The sequence below is a fragment of the Malaya genurostris genome, chromosome 3 (genome assembly GCF_030247185.1).
Source record: "Malaya genurostris strain Urasoe2022 chromosome 3, Malgen_1.1, whole genome shotgun sequence".
NCBI classification, from domain to species: domain Eukaryota; kingdom Metazoa; phylum Arthropoda; class Insecta; order Diptera; family Culicidae; genus Malaya; species Malaya genurostris.
The window spans coordinates 244,991,733-245,011,546 of NC_080572.1; the positions used below are offsets into that span (position 1 = coordinate 244,991,733).

The following is a 19,814-nucleotide window of genomic DNA, read 5'->3' on the forward strand; positions in this document are numbered from 1 at the left end:
CTGCCAATATTATTCATCTGACTTCATCACACACATAATCCTTTAACTGGTAAACGACATCAGAACTCTTTCTTTTGCCTACACTGCCCATACTCGCATATCGATTTTCGCCAATTTTGACTTAGCTTTAGGAATGCAATCTATCCTCATTAAACTCTCAGAAATTGCAATAAAAGTTGAAGGTTTGTTCAGTAAAATGTGAAAAAATATCAACTCATATAAGTCCCATTCAGTGCAAATTTCAATAATTTTATTTGTTGTAATATTGGAATAACAAAGGTGTATTGCCGATATTTCATGTAATAATACCATGATTTAGCATTAGGTAGCGCAATAAATAAAAGAATGGAAATAAAATTTTGATCGTCTTTTTTATATGGGACTGATGTGCAAGTATGGGCAGTACAGCGGTCATACAGCCATACGCATTCCGCCATTAATTCATTTATGTCGTATTCACTTGATTCCAAACCTAACCAAGTTTCCACCCCAACTTTTATCAAACCGTTTATTTAAAGTCAGTTTCGAACCTAGTATTTATATCAGGTTTGCTCAAACCCCCGTTGCTAAGTGTGGACCCAACACAGTTTCGTGAAAAGTGTCTGTTCGATGAAACTACCCTGGGTCAGTTAAAACGGTCTTGTGCATTCCGCCATCCGGTAATTTTCAAGCAATAATTTCGATACCCAATTAAGCACGTGTCTCGAAATAACAAATCGCATGGATCAAGTATGCATGTGAAATCTCCACACAAAACTACTCGTTGCGCGCCAAACGATTTTTTCAACGATCTAGTATTCTTTTCGTTGACGACCAAACACTTATGCAACTCGTTGCGCGCCAAACATCAATCGTAGATCTAGCAATCATTGACGACTTTTTCAAACAGAGAATTCCATTTTCCATACAAAATAACTTTATGGGTTTTTCCCGCTTTTCCGGTAAATTTCCCAAATTTTTTAGATGCACGAATACGGCGGGGGTAGAAATTAATCTTGTTAGATTAATTTCTACCCCCGCCGTATTCGTACATCTAAAAAATTTGGGGAAAGAATCATGTAAATCCGTCCATCCGTTCTTCCGTGATGCGATTACAAAGAATGATCTCTGCATTTATATTTATATATATATATATATATATATATATATATATATATATATATATATATATATATATATATATATATATATATATATATATATATATATATATATATATATATATATAGATTACTTACATTGATGGAAGAACCCGAATTTCTCAAATATCTGTATAAAACCAGCATTTTGTCAAAAATCCGTTTGAAATTCAGTAAATTTTACCAATGTACTTGAAAATCAGTAGAATACTGAGAAATCCGTATATCTGGTAACCCTGGCACCACCGCTAAAATATTGACACCCTAATGCGCAAGCAGCGGAGTACATACACAGATAAAAATATTTCGTGAATTTACATCAATTTTCATGCACATATTTGGAGCAGGTAATTGAATGGAAAGTTTCTTTATAGTTCTAAGCGTTTTTTTAAATATGCGGTCATTGGAAAATCTATGCAATCCAATTTAATTTTACATCGATCATGGTTTTCAATCGAATTTTCGATTAAACTTATGTCTATTTTATCATACTATTGATTTACATTATTTTTTACTGTATAGCAACTGAAGATAGCGTATCTTGGGAATCGGACAGGATTTCGAAACAACGAAACAGTGAGATTTTCAATTTTGCACTTATTTTATTTCATCATAGCAATTTTCAATAGCCTGCCGTCAATGTCCACTAATTTAGCAATTTTTTATACACGATGAGAACAGCACCTCATTCTCATAGCTAATTAACTATTTTAAAATTACACTACTAATGCTAAGTTTTATATGTACAGAGAAAAAATGATCGTAACTTTTCTTGCCACAAATCAGGCAAGGCGCATCTTTCTTGTTCCGCTCCAGACATTCAAGCTTCACGTAATACCGGTATGTACACTTGTTAACTGTTATACCTAGCCCGAAATGAGTCATTCCTTATTACACATACCAGAACGGATAACTTCTCGACAGAATTGTTGGCTTTCTGATACACTAAGAATAGTTTTAATTTCAATTGAATAATAATCCATCGTTATCTAATTAGTACTTTTGTTAATTTGTTTCAGCAACCAAACAACGGGTTTTCGGCCGCACAATTCCGGAGATCATACGGAGCGCTTATTCGTAATTTGACCTTATCTAACAGTGCTATCGTAATAATAAATAGGAAACATTTTCACCATCGGGAGCTAGTCGGTCTCCCACTATTACACCATCGTGGTCATGCCTTTGTTAATGTTCTCCAGATGTTCCTTGGCTTTGATGCGCAGGGTGGCAATCGAATTGGTCCGCATGTCGGTCGAATGATTCACGGTCATATTGAGGGCGGCCCCATTGCCCGGGGCGCTATCTTTTCCGAGATGGCCGAGCAGCCGCTGCTGTTGTTCGATGATACTGCCATCCTGTGGACTATCCTGAGGCGGGTGGTTGCCCATTTTCAGCCCCGAGGTCGAAGTAGGCGACGAGGTGGTTGACGAATTTGGGCTAAGTGGGTGGCCAGAGCCAACATTGTTGTTGTTGTTGTTATTGTTGTTGTTGGAGGTACTGCTACTTAAACTTGGCGGCGATCTTAAACCAGGTGGCGTTAGTGATAGATTTTGTGGTGATGATGTTATGGGTATATTTACAGAAGCTAGCTGCGGGGGTTGCGGCGGTGGCGGTTGCCCGCCTAGAGCCCCATGGCCACCGAGCGGAGAGTGTCGCGGGGTGAGCGATTGCTGTGGAGCCATTGATAGGTTCTGCGGGGCGATCGCTCCATTGGGATGGGGCGGGGATAGGCGCATATTGGGACCACCCATTTGGGATGACATCGTTGGCATTCCCTGCGGGGATATTCTGAGGTTCTGCGGTCCGTTCGGGTGCCCCAACCCGAGATTTGTCATGCCTAGATTAGACGGGTTCAGGCTTAGTGGGGGTGTCAGATAGCTCGGGTAGACACCTTGCGGATGAGAGAGAAAACCTAAAAGAAAAACGGGCTACCATTAGTCGAATGCTCTGTAGTTTTATGGAAATGAGTTTAACTTACCGGGAAGTGCCGAGAGAAGGGGTGGCGATAGCCACGGATCAACCGGAAGATTTGCTCCATTGCAGGATAGTCGATGCGGTAGCTGCGAAAAATGTGACAGTCCCAACCTCAAGCTTTCCGATTTTTCCTGGCGGCGCCATTTTGCCCGTCGATTCTGGAACCAAACCTAATGATGGTGCAGCAACCGTCGTGGAGGATGGAAGGAGCGAGAAAAAAAAGCAGTGAAGGAGAAATTAATGACATTATTTTCCATTTATGAACGTTTAATTACATTTCGAAGCCGTCGTCAGAGCGAGCGGTGGGGGAGGAGTGAACTCCTGGAGGAGTGAGAAAATAATTATGGCGGATCCAACATGACGGATGTGGCAGACAGTGTAAGCCGACGGAAGTGGAAGGAAAATTTGTCGCGATGCAGAAAACGCGAAAAGCATTTATTTTTTATTTTATATAACTTTTAATTAAAAAATGAAGAACCCTAAAGCAATTAAATCCCGTAATGGGGTGGGGGGGATGTGGGCAGGAACCTTGACGGTTAGACGAGGTGGAATAAAAAGGATCTTTTCTCGGTGAGATAATTAACGAATGAGAAAAGATTAAAATGCAATTAGCCCTACATTTTGTATTTTTCTTCTCCATCCATCTTTCTGTCAGTCAGTCTGCCCCGTTTCAGCGGTGGTGTAGTGTTTTTTTTTACAACGAGCCGAGCCGAGATGAAAATGGCAACCGCTTGCGTTGCTTGATATGCCAAATAGTTCATTTGAATACCGTTTCAATTAGCGATGGTTCATAACGTTTTCAGTACGACGGTCAACAAATGCTTTGACCGGTAGCGGACGCGTGTTTGGAAATTGAAATAATTTCCATGTTCATTTGATTCATCGCTGCATGTGTCAACAAGCAAATTTATCTGGACTTCATCCAACACAGCCCAACTTTTTGTGGCCACGTTGCCTTCGGCTATGCAAATTGAAAAGTAATAAGTTTCTATATTAAATAATTAGTTTGTTCAAAGCAGGGGCTGGGGTCCACTAGGAGATTGATAGTACCTATTAGCTCTCTCCGGACTGTACCAGCCTAGATGCCGTGTGGAATCCGGCGGAAAAAAATGAACCAAGAATAGATCCACTGGGTTCCTGCTTCCATGTCGTAAAAGGCGACAATTGCAGGAGTTTCTTTTTCCTTTCAGTTATCAGATATTTTCAATGTTTTACTTCTGATTACTCTATTTTACTAAATCATCTCTTTATTCAATCTATCAATTTCCGTCTAGCTTCGGAGAAAAGTTTCATTAGGAATGATTTCTTCTTCCATGTTATTGATTGTCTTTCAGGATTATAAAATGAATGATAAAAATAAACCATTGCGCAAATCCGTTTATATTACAAAGTTAATAACAGAGATAACATATATCGGTATATTGAATACATAGTAAAAAACACTTGATATTAATATTTCAAACAGTAAATTAATATTTTTCTCGGTAGCCGGCTGCCCAGATCAACTAATATAACCAATTAATAATTTCAATAAATAATTAAAACAATAAAGCGGAAATAATAAAGAATCAAGACGCGCGTGAAAACTGTTGACCTTTGTTTGGTGATTCAAAATGATTTTATAATAACTGTTTAGAATATTTCAATGCAATGAATCAACTTTTTTGTATAAATCCTATTCGCTTGTTTATTTTGTATCACGTAGTTTCATTTATAAAAACGTGCTTAATCCACCTAGCAGTGAGATGATACCTTTTTTTTATCAATCCGCATGTGTTTTTTTGCATGACTAAAAAAACGCGAAAGGTAGATGCATAAACGAGTGACTGCATACTCGACAGCCGGCTGTCCGGAGTTTTATCAGTTTCGGAGATTGACTGTTTCGTGCATTATATTGCCAGCACAAAGTAACACATAAAACGATAATACTTAAAAACATTCTTGGTAGCCGGCTACCCAGAGCAATAAACACATGATAACATTATTAAAACATTTACTAACAAAGTATCCTCTCCTGTGATGCATGTGGGAATGCAGAGGATTCCTCGGTTCTTAGTAGCAACATGCATCGAACTAACAATCCTTTCCCTCCCAAGTAGATCTGCATTCGGACGTGGCCGGCGTCGGTATTGATCAGCATGCATGGTTCAATACAGTTTGCACAGTGTGAAACAATGTGTTATTCCCAAACATGTTACTTCAAAAAATCATTTTGCAATCTCAATTGGTCCAGATCAATAACGGAGTAGCAACACACGGGCGGTCTCTAATGCTAATGCTAATAATTAGTTTGTTCAAAGCGTTTTCTCGTTACCAGGATGACGGTCTCATTTATAAACCAATTAGTAGTAGCAAACAAAGTACATTCTGATAACCGTGTAATGCATTGCGCATTCTCGATGTGTCGAAAAGTTAAATGAATACGCACAGAAAGGAAAAGTGAATATTAATTTAGTATTTTTTCTCTTATTTTATTTTGAAAAGCAAAGAATGAAGCGATAAGAGCTCTTTACCCCTTTCTATAGCTATACCGAAATTGTGGTCCACGAAGTAGTGTTTTGGGTGGCTGCGAATCATTTTCATGGAAAACTTTTTTTCTCAGTACGCTTACCAATTCGGCGCTGTAGTAGAACTGTAGTAGAACCAAATACAAATAAGTATACCCCTAAGTCCCATACAAACGAACCGCCAATGTTTGGTTCACAGCCTGAACAAGTAAGCCTAGCAAATTACTCCCTTTCATTGCGATAGTTTGAAAATGTGGAAGTAGATCGTTTCTGGCAAAGCTTTATGCTAGTTGCTACGGTGCAAAACAAACTTGTTTATGTTTATCGTTGCTGTATTAAACTGCAACAATCAGTCTAAATATCACCGGCACTAGCACAAAAGATGAAAAATGAACACAAACACCCACGAATCTACAAATATCAATACAGCTAGTAGTATATTCATGGTAGCTTAACCATTCTAGATTATTGTTTAACTTACATTTCGCTTGTGATCTTGATTATCAGATAAAAACTGTTTGTTTATTTATTTTTCACTATAATAAACAGTAATCATGGTGAACTTGTTCTTACCCTTCAGTGTTGCTAGTTTTATAGAAAACTCGTTAAAGTACATTGTCACTCTGACAGTGTATCATGACAGTGTACCGCACGATGCAAAATGTGTCCTTGAAAATTTGTCGAAGTATTCCGTGTTATAATTTGTATTTGGTAGAACCACAGCTCTGGGTGGTGGAAATGGTAAACGCGTATGCACGGATTGCATCAGAACGTAGGTTCGAATGCTGCCTTGGACCGTATCTTTTTCCATAAAATCATCTTTTCTGAGAGTTTCTGAGAGTTGTTGTGTGCCCTCATGTTAATTATAAAAATGGATTTTAGTCAATGTAATGATCACCCGGTCGTTTTATCAAAACATTCCGTTATTTTCCATTTTTCGTTGATACCAAGTCACTTTCGAAATAGAGTGTGAATATATTTCCAGTGTACAACATTAATTTTAAGCGTGGGGGTTTGCGAAGAACTCATAAGGTACCAAAGTAGTTGCGATGTTATAAGCTTGGGAACACTGCTCTATTCAATAGGCTCAAATTGAGAAAACCGAGTTGAATCTGAAATTTAATCAATCAATTTTAACAGTTGGCTAAATATATCTTACTAATAAGTAAGTAATTGGTACCACCAGAAATCCCGATTTTTTCTTAAATTATTTTTTTGTATTTTTGACTCGGTTTAAATTGTTCAAGAGAAAACTAAAAATATGAAAAATTTGAAGTTTTAAGTTAAATTTTATTTAAAGTTTTTGAGCGATCTCAGGTTTAATGGAAGAAGCGCGCTTGGTCGTCCTATACCATGTTCACATCTGCAAAAAATAACATGTTTTAACGATAGTAACATGAAGTTAAAACCGCACTGTTCACACTAGGATTATGTTATACGAATGACAAATGTTTAGCAACAAACTGCAAAATGCCTACGTCGCAGGTAGACAAGTAAAAAGTACGTTGACAACATCCGGAAAACAAGAAATAAGCCAGGTACTTCTTCTAGCTATGGATGATGCTACCGTTTCACGCTTATTGTCAACGTTTCGATGGTTTATTGCTTCAAAACGTTGGCTAGGTATTTAGGAGAAAAAAATATTTTTGAGCAGCAAATGACCAAAAAAGTCATCTCGTAATACAAAACTACAAGGATCAGCCCCACGGAGTTGTTCGAGCCATTGATGTGGAACAAGGCAACCAAAATTTTGAATGATCTACAATCAAACAGTTCAATCAATCGTCACACTGTTGAATCCGCAATTGCACAAGAGCCTACTTAGATTGATCTTGATTAGGAACCAAAACCGAACATTGTTTGTTTTATAGCCGCCGAAATTACACCAATATCCCAAATGTATGTAATTATATCTTTGACCATACTTGCGATACGATTTCGACATTCAAGCATCTTTTCGTCAAACTTGTGTTCAAGTTTTGTATGCAAGCAGTTATTTTTATAGCGTTAAGTTTCTCTACCATTCTGCGATTTCGGTTGAAGCAATAAACTTTGTCTCATTATCAATCGAGTTCATCCTTTATAAATTAGAAATACATCTTAGGCACTTGAAATTTACCCTGGGGTAGTTGTCAATTTCTTAGGTGAAACGACATTACATGGGATTTCATCCGAGCTTGCATGACACAAGATCAGAGCATACCAATTAAAGCTTCAAACTTTTTTTCTTGCTGTCTAGCAACAACCTACTATTCCACATAAAAAATGGTTGTACCAGTTTCCAGTTTTATTTCATTATGATTACATGGCTACTTTGATGGAAAACTGCTATTGTTGAACAGCTTGTCAAATGACATAGTCGAAAAGTGATGGAAAATGCTAGCAGGGTTGTGCCGACCACACGACCTACCACTCGCTATGAAAACTGTACCGCAAATTTAACTACCCCTCAGTAACTGATAATGTCAAAATGAAATCGCTTTAAAAAAATTAGAAAATGGCTAAAGAAGTTGAAAAACTATTGATTTTGAATAACAGTTACCTTGGTTACTGCGTGTGGAAAGCATAAGGAATGTAAACAAAACTTATTCCGACTAGCTCGAGTGGAATATTGTCTTCTCGCGGTAAGTTGCAAAGACTCAAGCCTCATTGCGTGTCAGGGGTACTTTAAAGAGAAGTCATGGGCCAAGCGCTTATCTTACTCGGTGAATATGGAACCCTTTTTGAACTATCTACTCTAAGCCCACCCAAGCCACTGGTAGAATTTGCCAATAAACCGATTTTTAAAATATGAGATGGCAGATAGAGGCTCCCTTTTAATTCAAGGTGAATCAGGTTAGTTACAAATAAAGAATAATGTATTGTAAAAAATTACAAAGATGTGATTCATTACATAGGTGTCTGATATTGACGGAATCGGATTTAATTTTCTCATGAAACCACACCACTGAGAGCAGCTGACCTGACAGCAGATTTGAAATTTATTCTTATAGAAAGGTTTGAGCCAAAAGCACCAAAATGACAGAATGAAAAGAAATACAATATAGAATTTGCTCAAACTAATTATTTGGTACGCTATTTTTTATTTAATGTCGAACCAAATCACACCTAATATGAAATGTAATTACTGTTGACTCAATATGCCCAATTTCTTTTCCGTGTACTTGAATATTCCTTATCTTTCATGAATAGTAGAAAAGCAGTCGACTTTTTTTTAAGGAAAGCCAAAATTTACAACTAACTGGGCCTAGTCATTATGAGATTCATTTGGAATCGATTTACATTCCGATGTATTTGAAAGTCAAAATCTTGACGAATACCATATGAAGTTGAAGATGAGCGTAATCATGCTTCTTTGAAAAGACGACCATCTCTGTTTTCTCCGCAGAAAAATTAGATACCTTGCTGAACAGCCAAAACGGACAAATTATCTAATTTATATTACAAGGGATTTTGCAAATTAATAGCTTTGAGTCCAGTAACTGATACTATAGTCAACCTTCATAGGGTTTTCTTATTGGAGTCATTACAACTATTCTTGAAACACTAATCAAAATTTTCTACTATACACAAATTTTTCACATTTTAAATCTGTGTTGTTTATGGCGCTTTCAAAATGTTTGTTTATTCTCAAGCTCCTTAGTAACTTGCGAACAACCTAAACAGTGTTGCTTAAGAAGATTAATTTCATCAATAACAAGGGGTCGCTCATTTTTGGTAACTGGCGGTAAAGTCCGATTCAGACGGTCCGGCTTCTTCCGTCACCGTCACCGGAACGTCAACTTCCGTCACCGTCATTCTGATTCACACGATCCGGTTCCCTATCCGTGTCCATCATGTAATTTTCTTACACGCATAATTTGAAGAACTTAGTTTCGCACAATTTTATTCCACTAATAGAACATCTGGGGCTTTTGAAGCCAATCGATCTGTTGTTTTCCTACCTTTCAATCGAATAAATAACTCTCAAAATTAACTAGAAAGAGGAAAAAACAAAACAATCAGTTCCACTCAACAACGTAACGTAATTTGCAAATCTATTGATAAGTTTCATTATAATTTTTTTTGTAGAAGCTATAGATTTCTACTCTATCCTTTATTGTACGAGGTTAAACTTGAGCATAATGAAAGCGAACTTTTGATCGAATGCTCTTCATCAAGTTCCGGACAAGAGTTCACTGCATTTTTTGGACGCTTGTGCCCAAATTTTTCCGAGCTCCTGCATGTTCCCAGCTGCCTTCCCAGTCTTCTTGAAGACTTTCTTCACGATTGCCCAGTAACGTTCGATGGGTCGAGGCTGAGGACAATTTGGTGGATTGATATTTTTCTCAACGAAATTTACACCCTTTTCCGCAAGCCAATTGAGAGTGGTTTTGGCATAGTGAGCCGACGCTAAATCCAGCCAAAACGATGGAGGTGTACTATGCTTCTTATATAAAGGCAGAAATTTCTTCTGGAGACAATCAGATCGATAGATTTCTGTATTTATAGTTCCGGTAGTGTAAAAAAATGGTTCACTTCAAACCACAGGAACATATTGCTTGCCATACCAGTACCTTTCGACCGAATTTCTCCACTATAATCGACATTTTCGCATCGCTCACATCCTCTCCAACGACGACAGTAAAGTATTGTGAACATGGAGTCCTCCTTTACATAAGTCTCATCGTCCATCAAAAACCATGCATCCGGACACTGCAAATGACGCGAATACAATTTCCGAGCCCTTGCTGCTGCTCGCTTCTTCTGTTCTACACTTTTTTGCGAGATTTTCTGCTTCTTGTAGGTCTTCAGGTGATTTCGCCTCTTGGTACGCTGGATCATTCTGACACTCGTTCCTGCTGTTTTGGACAAATCACGTATTGACATTGATTTGTTCTTCATGATGAGAGATACCACTTTCCGGTCCAGTTTCGGGTTGGAAGAATCGGGTTTTCTGCCTCTTAATGGTAGCTCATCCAAAGAATAATTTTCCCCAAACTAATGATGGTTTTAACACTGTCATGATGAATTCCAAACCGCTTCGCCAATTTTCGCATAGTAATACCCTTCTCACTTAGCCATGTGTCCAGAACCTTAATTTTCACTTCCTTTTCAATACGCGACATTTTGAAACCTCAGAATTTCAAGTAAGCAAACGTAAGCTGACAGCCAAACGCACAGCATGCTGTGATCTGAGCATAAAAAACCATCACAAATACAAGTGTACAACACAAATGTATATAAATAGCTCATTTTCGATACACTCCTTATTGTTATCATTTTTCTGCTTGTTTAACCGATGCTCCTCAAATGACTTGGTTAAGCGAAATTAGGATGATTAATAGATGTCTATCAACCTTAGTGGCAGCTAGCCAAATTTAGCCAAAACTTCAAGGAGCTTTGCTTGCTTTGGCAAAAGATACAATGAATTTACGAAAACAACTTCAACTTTTCAGTAGGAACTGAATTTATATGTGCTTGGGATATCTCATAATTAATTCGCACAGTTGACAAAACCTAACCCAGTATCCACTCTAACTGCTGCCAAACCGTTTGTTTGAAGCTAGTTTCGAACCTAGTTTCAACGTTGTTGAACTGAAAATCGAGTCAGTTACGAACCTGGTTTTTAAATCAGGTTCGCTCAAACCCCCGTTGCTAAGTGCGAAACCAACACAGTTTTGTGAAAATTGTTCGTTTGATGAAACTACCCTGAGTCAGTTTCAGTTTTCTCAAGCGAAAACGACTTCAGTCTTAATGTGAGTTCAAAAGAAATATTTCATTGTGTCATAATCAAATGTTACGAACATTTTTTCTGCGTTTGTGTTGAAGTACAATATAACTTTTAATCCTTTTAACCGTGTTGAATTGTTCACCGAACCAGTGATCTGTGTAATATCGTTTTTCGATCGATTCGTATATGTCATCCGAACCTTAGTTTGATATGCAAATTTTGTGGCTTTGCACCAAATTCAATTGTGTGCTTTGTTTCCCGGTACGCCAAAAATATCTTCGTTCGAAAGTGTACCACTCAATCTCTCGTCCAGTTGACGTTTATTGAATCAAGCATGTCCCCGTCAGTTTTTCCCGAAAACGCAGAGTCCCGAAAGCGAATGAAAAACCCAGTCATTTGTCGTTCGACCAAAAATTCATTACAGGTCCCATCCAGCAGCAGCAGCAGCAGCAGCAGCATCATCGGTCAAACGGCCTACGAAGAACCGTTCCATTCCAATTTCGTTCAATTTTATTATTTTCTTCATCGTACGCATCCGGGGTTCGCATCTCTGGTGCGGTCGGTCGCCAACGACGCAACGATGATCGCAACCATCAATCGCGGGCGTTTTAGTTTTTTTTACTCCCCTGTATCTTTCGGCGCGAGAGATAGGTCGGCCGGTCGAATCGCTTTGTTGGCTATTTGCAACGACAGGAAAAAAAGGAGCTGTAATTTGTGCTGAAACAAAGCAATAAATGGAGTTTTCAGCGGGTTCGAATCTGGAGGCTGCACCGGTCGGCAGTCGACGAGCAAAACGCTCGGACGGATGACAGCTTTTTCCCGTGTCAAAATTGATTTTTCATTCTGAAGGCGACCGATGTGAGTGGTTGGTTGAATTAGGCCATGATGAGTTTTTCTGTTCGCCCGAGGTTGCGGTTTGGGCACTGTGAAAGTTATGAAATGTAGTTCCATCCAGCGACCGAACACGCTTTCAACGAGGAAATCGATGTCACGGTGCAGTATGGCACGGGCACTAAACTGTAAATTGGAACTCCGGGCGCACACTATTCTCACCTAACCAAATTAGCGAACCTATTCGAACTTGTTGAAAATAATTCCGGAATGTCAATCACCTTGCCGGTGGAGGTTAAAAGCTACAAATAAGATTTAAGCAAGCTTTTCTCCTCCAACGAGAAAAAAAAACACAAACCATTGCAGGAGAAAACGTCCCTGTCAAAGCAATTTTCTTTTCAAACGAAACTGTCACAACCAGCCACGAAAGTTCGCCTGCTAGGAGGGCTTTTCCTACTCGAATCGCATCCAGTCAGCCAGCCAATCTGCGTTCGTTAAGGGATACAAAAGAAAGGGAGAAGTTACCCAAATCCAAGTAGGTATGCACACAAACTTGACTTGCCTAAGTACAAACACACGAAACCGAAGGAACCGTTGGGTTCGAGGATGTTGGGATCCATACTTTTTCTTACTGCTTTCCAAAAAACCCAGCTCCCAACCCTGTTCACCCGAAAAAACCATCGAACGAAACGACATTCATAATAAATGTTTTGATTGCTGTCTGAAAGGGAAAATAAGCACCGCACAGCACGTTTCATTCACGTTTAATCTTCTGTCAAAGTTTCTTGCTGACGACGACGACGGTGCCTCGTTTTTTCGTGGTGATGCCTGTGACGACATCCGCCTAGCCCAGACTCGGGTAGCACGGGTAGCAATTGGAGGAATTGAGACGGAACAGTCGGGCCTCGTCTTGACTGTGCACTTTTCTCGACGGAAAACTGGCAACCATCTTGTTTCGTTGTGGTAAATCGATTTTGTTTTCCCGTGGCCCACCATCGACCGACTAATTGCGACAAATTATTAGATTAATTATTACATTAGGCGAGCAATTAAGGTGCTACTAATGAGGTGCGTGAGGAGTGTGAGGCTGGTGTTGGTTCGGTTGATTTGTTTTGTGCAGACACCACCACGGTGTGTCACCAATTTGTCAACCAGTTGGAGACGATCAGTCTTGCTGTGTGACGTCTGCTGAAAGAGTTCGTTCGTTCACTAATTGGCAGGCAGGTTTTGTGGTTTTGCTGAGTACGCGCGGCTGGTTTGGTAATTGACGTGATGCTACAGGGATGCTGCGTCATTAGGATCAACTATGAATCACCAATGTTCTTCGGTCAATGACCAACCAGATTTCGTTGAATCCTTTGAAAATATCACGGAAAGCTCTTGTTTTCTGTTACTTGTGAACTATGAATTTCCTCGGATACGCCCAAAAGAGAATAACCTCTGCAGATGAATTTACGTCTTTTCTCGCATGTTGCTATTTTGTGTTATTTTGTTATTTCATGACAATGGTATAAAAAACCCCTGCATTTTTCATATTGCTCATATTCTCATAAATATTACTAATGTATTTCCAAAACATATATTGAATCATAAAAACAAACAAATAGCGATTTGTTTGAGCATAAATTGGCATAACCTTTGAATTGAAACAATTTTTAACCAAACTTAGAAGACTTTTTCACTTCTTGCATCGTCTCAAAATGACAGTATAAAATTTAAACACACTTCACTACAAATCGAAATAGTGCTGAGCCAAATTGAGAAGTTTTTTTTTCTTTTTTGCCTTTCTCATAAAGAAAAGTTATGCAATCACTGTGAAAATCGACTTTCGAACCAAGGCCCGGAGAGCTGAGTGTTATTTACAATTCGACTTCTTCGAGTACGCAAAATGAAGGAGTGTATCGATAAGTAGTTAGCAACATTCAAACAGTTATTACTCTGAAATGGCTTAATTTTTTGCAGCGTGTTTTGCGGTGACATGTTTGTTTACATGTCAATAACAGCTGCGCAATCGATTGGTTTCGGTAAGGTTTATCGTTTCAATGATGAGTCGAATTGATCCGGAAACGCGAAAGAAAATTCTGCACACTTGGTGCTCAGAAAGTTGTGTCACGTACAACGAAATTGCAAAACGAGTGAAAGTGCACTACACCAGTGTCAAAAATATTATCGAGATGTTCGGTAAGACCCTTTCCATGAAGGATTTGTCCCGATCCGGTAGGAAAACGGGTCCTAGCCGGGCTGGTCGGAACTTAAAAGTGGTTGGGTACATCAGGAAAAACCCATCGGCATCGACGCGGGATTTGGCCAAACAATTCAACACCAGCATCGGGATGATTCAACGGATCAAAGTTCGGAACTCTCTGAAAACGTACAAGAAACAGAAGGTGCCGAAAAAGTCCCTGGTACAGCAAGTTCAGGCCAAAACAAGAGCGCGAAAACTGTATAACCGGATTCTACAGAATAAAGACGGATGCATCCTGATCGACGACGAAACTTACGCCAAGGAAGACTCTCGAGCGCTGCCCGGACCGCAATATTATACGAAATCGGTGTACCAGGACCTGGACGACGCTGACACCACGGTGGTGATGGAAAAGTTTGGGCAGAAGGTGTTGGTCTGGCAAGCAATTTGTATCTGTGGTTTGCGGTCGTCGATTTTCTTCACGAAGGGCACAATTAACGCCAAGGTGTACGAGGAAGAATGTTTGAAGAAGAGAATGCTGCCACTGTACAGAAAGCATAAGGCTCTTCCTCTTTTCTGGTCGGATTTGGCTTCAGCTCACTACGCCAACTCCGTTCTACAGTGGTTGTCAAAAAATAATGTACAATTCGTGGAAAAGGACATCAACCCACCTGGATCTTCGGCCAGTTGAAAGGTATTGGGCAATTGTCAAGCGGCACTTTCGGAAGAAAGGTACAGTGTCCCAAAACATGCAGGAGTTAAAACTGGACAGCTGCCACCAGGAAGATCACAAAAGAAGTGCAGAATTTAATGAAGAATGTCAAGACCAAAGTGTGAGCGTTTCACAGAAACTAGGATTTTCTCCAATATAATCAGTGAAATGCATAAAAATGTAATTTTTCTACAATATATCGAAAACTGATGTCAAAATATGTTTTTTTTTTCGCTTTTTTATTCAATAATCGATGCTGCTAACTACTTTTCGATACACTCCTTATGTATGTGTGTGTAGTATGTATGTATGTATGTAACATTTTTTTGCACTCACTTTTCTCGGAGATGGCTGAACCGATTTTCATGAACTTGGATTTAAATGAAAGATCTTGTAACCCCACACAAAATTCCTGAATTTTATTTGGATCCGACTTCCAGTTCCGGAATTACAGGGTAATATGTGCAAAAAAATGAAAATAAATGCACTTACTTTTATCGGAGACGGCTGAACCGATTCTCACAAACTTAGATTCAAATGAAACGTACAATTGTCCTATACAAAGTTCCTGAGTTTTATTTTGATCCGACCTCCGGTTCCGGAGTTACAGGGTGATTAGTGAAAAAATTCTTATTTCAAATTACTTCCTCACTTTTCTCTGAGATGCCGTTACCGATTTCAAGAAACTTAGATTCAAATGAAAGGTCTCATGGTCCTATACAAAACCTCCCAATTTCATCTGGATCCGACTTCCAGACAACCAAACAACCCGATTCCGGCTATGCGGGTTCTCGTTTTCTGATTCCGGAGGCAAAAAACAATTCCGGAAGCGGAAATAAAAAGACTCTGGAAGCGGAAAAATAAAATAAAAAACTGATTCCAACAGTAGATGGCCAAACAAACTGTTTTTTTTAAACTTTAAACGAAAGGTAACGAAAACGATCCAAAAAATTTCAAACGTCGAAACGATTCCAAGCTGTTTCTAAAAATATCGTGTGTTGTCTCATAGTTGGCATTAGGCCCTTTTTAAGGAAAATTCTGACATTTTGAACCTGAGAATGTAATAGTGCAATATTTTGGTTTTGATTGCTGTCGCCATTACTAATTTATGGGATGAATAAAGGACCAACGATAGGATGAATATAAAACCTTTGAGATGAAATTAGAAGCACAGCAGTGAACATATCAGAAGTGCTTCTAGCTGATTTTTAAATATTATTTTAATTTCCAAGGAATGCGAATCAATTTCCAATGTGGAGCGGCGAATTAAGCAAAATATGAAAAAAAATCGTGATTTTAGTGGCTAAATTAGATTTTAAGGTAACGTCCTTACAAATGAAAAGAAATAGGGAGCCCTTACCCTACCGAATTTCATCTGGATCCGACTTCAGACTTCGGAACAAAATGCATAATACAATTTCTAAACTGGCCTCAAAACTACTCCTTTCGATAGTCAGTAACAGTAGATGGCCAAACAAACTGGTTTCGGCTATCCTGGTTTCCGGTTTCAGATTCCGGAGGCACCGGGAATAGTTGTTATATTTTCCCAAAATGGATCTCATTCCCTTTTTTCAGCGATGGTTTGACCGATCCATTCATCCGGGTACGACTTCCGGTTCCGGATTTATAGGTGTATTGAAATTTGTATACCATAACAAATAAAACGTAAGAAAATTTCTAAATCGACATCAAAACTACTCCAATCGGTAGTCATTACCAGTAGATGGCCAAACAAATTGTGTAGCGAACTCTTGTGAATTGCATATTGATATAGCAAAAATAATGTTTTCGGCATGAATTTAAATTCTTTAAACTGCCATTTAGAATTTTTCTGGGTGGGAGCTCCAACTGGCGGGTTCCCACATTTTATTGCCAGGTTTGTGAATTTTCGGTAAATCCTTTATTTTGGGTTGAACAGGGTTGAATACCTTGATATTTATATCGAAGTTTAAATGGCAATCATCTAAAGTCTAATCAACTCGTTCTATAATGTCAGGAAGGGAGTCAGTTTTTTATTACGTAGAAGGGACATTGTCGATTCAACGTTATATTTGGGTATCATAATCTTCTTTGTCCAGAATAACCACTTTATTTCCATTACCAGCCTTTATATAGAATACAGGCTTCTCCCGCAATCCATTTATTAATTCTAATTCTCTTACGTTTTGTCTCCTGAGCGGAACTTTTTTAATGATAGATAATAGATAAATAGTTCTGGCGTCAATAATTTCTGAAAGGGGCAGTTATTTAGACTTGTTTCCACGTTTATAATAACTTGTTCTAGGTTTAATTTGGAAGGAATCGCATGATTTAGCCCATGGTTGAGCCTGAAAAAAATTTAGGATGAAATATTGACCAAAAATTCCTCTAAAATTTGTACGGGAGGTTTTCGACCTTCTTATGAAGGAGAAGTCGTTTTCGGGTAGACTAAAACTCTTCAACAAATTTTACTTTACTAAATTTGTACTGTTTTGATCGATTTAGTTCATTCCACTAACCGCTCAAAAAAGTAATTTTAGTGCTGAGATATAGTCATTCATAATTAGGGATGCCACTTTTTTTACCCCCTTGGTAGTCCGCGTAACTTTCTTACTCCCTTGGTATTCGGAGTGTTAACATGGTTTCGAGATAAATCAGTTTTTATATTATATGGCTCAAGCTTGTGAAATCACTGGAAAGTAACAGATTTAGACAGATACCTATTCGGTGCGTGGCAATAGGAGTTTAACATTAATTTTTCCATGAGCTCAAGATTACTGTTAACAATTGTATGATATGATGAAACGTGTTTCATTTATCCTTAATTATTACGATGGTAACCAATTTTTTGTCCGTGCAATTAATTAAGAATGGCAATCAATGCTGTTTTTCAGCCTTCAAATAAATCGTTTAAAAACAAATCATGTACATCAAAACATATGAAGCTCCCCATGCTCTTAAGTCATTCGCGGGAATGGAATTTCAACTGACAAAATTAAAACTAGAACTCAAACCCCTACCGAATGTGGATTGCTCTTTTTACCCCGTAATTACAGCCACGCCAGGAACTTTTCACGCTTAACTTCCTACCCCTAGTTTACCATAAAGAAGCATTTGTATCGACCCAGCATTTACACACACACACACACACACACACACACACACACGGCCAACAACAGATAAACACGAGTTACAAGTGCATTTCGAGGGGGAGAACTGAATCCGTACCCCATGTTTCCTAGTTTTCTATTAACTCTCAATCTAGAAACCGTAGCCGTTGGTTATGTCGACTGGTGACCGCAGCCGCCGCCGCCGCCGCCGCCTATAGGAAATTGCTGAAATTCCCAAAGGGTTAATTAAAAAGCGATTTACGAGTACCGCACATATCCTTTGTGACTTGTGGTGCGACCGACTGGGGGTTAGCGGATCTGTCGGGAAACGTCACGCCGACAACTGCATCAATTTGACAGTTCAAGGTTAATAACTCTTTCTTGTACCAAACCAACAGAAAAAAAGCGAGCAATGCTGAAACAAACATAAAACAAAAAAAAGAAACAGCGCCGAAAGTAAAATCAAAACAGGAAACAGCAGATGGTTCTCTATTTCTCCTAGTGTAATTTTGTGCCACCCGTTGCCGTACTTCGCGATCGCTCTTCGCTTCAAAGGCCTCGGGATCGGGATGAGTCAGGAAAGGTGTGGTGCGCGCTACGATTCCGCCTGGCTGTAATTAGCAGCAATTTAAAATTAACATAAAACGTGTTCTTTTATCCACGTGTTCGCGCAAAAGTGTTTCCTACACGGGCGAAACGCGCTCTCCGGTGGAAAAGTAGAAATCGATTAAAAAAGATGATAATTTAGAGCTACGTCGATGGAACGATGAGGGCAATACATAAAACCAACATCGGGTAATCAATATAATTTCTAGTATTATTTCCTTCGAATCACTGCTCAACTCAGCTCTGGCTAGAAACCAGGAATGGGGAACCGCGCGCCCCACTCGGGCTAATCTGCTCGCTCGCTCCTGTCTGGATGGACCGCGAGGCTAAGATTAAAGAAACCGCGCGCGTCCGCAACACGCGGAGATTTCGCGCAGATGCGGACTCCCCAGCAATTCCAGTTTATGTGTAGCATATGGGCAACAACCTGGGACGAGTCTGGAACCGATGCGCGGAGAGCGCACTATTAATTTCAACGTCTTTTGTTTTGCTTCCACCATTCATTCGCTCGTTCATTCATTCATGTTTCGGAGGTCTGCCAACGGATGACGTCTGTTCCCTTTAAATTCGACCAGGTCGAACGAAAATCCCGCATTCGTGCGCACTACGGAAGCGGGAGAAAAACTTCACCACATACCACATCAGGACCGCAATTGTCGTTAATTAGGGGGTTCCATGGTTAGGGCCATTGTTGGTCGATTTAAAAATTAGCCGGGTCGTACATGAAGGATGAAGGGCGGTGTTGGTCACATTCTCCATCGCAAAATCTCTGGACGCCGTGCATTGTTTAATCCTGCACATTTTTCGTTACATTCGAAAAGTCAAACGAAACGGAAAGAGCTGCCAACTACTGCTGCATAATATTATGACTTTTGGGCTTTTGATCAAAACGGAACGGGACCGACACTGACCGAGGACTGATGCGGTTTGGCCTGTGCCTGTATTAAAAATACAAATTTCCAGTACAGTGTTAGCTCTCTCTCTGTGCGATATTAGAAAATCATTTCGGACCAGCGTTCGATTTCACGTTGCGTGTTTCATAATTCAGTGCACAACCA

At 39.3% G+C, this 19,814-nt stretch overlaps 1 protein-coding gene across 3 annotated transcripts in view; it reads right to left on the reverse strand.

Moving 5' to 3' along the window:
* Positions 1 to 1,621: 1,621 nt before the first annotated feature.
* The window catches only part of LOC131435718 (retinal homeobox protein Rx), a 126,054-nt gene continuing 107,861 nt past the window's right edge, over positions 1,622 to 19,814 (reverse strand). For 2 of the 3 annotated variants that reach the window (XM_058603875.1, XM_058603874.1), the window contains exons 5-6: positions 3,118 to 3,283; positions 1,622 to 3,051 (exon numbers count right to left, since the gene is read on the reverse strand). In XM_058603875.1, the coding sequence (XP_058459858.1) occupies positions 2,300 to 3,051; positions 3,118 to 3,283 (918 nt within the window). In that variant the 3' untranslated portion in view covers positions 1,622 to 2,299. The remainder of the gene's footprint in view (positions 3,052 to 3,117; positions 3,284 to 19,814) is intronic. The other variant, XM_058603876.1, reaches the window with a different exon arrangement.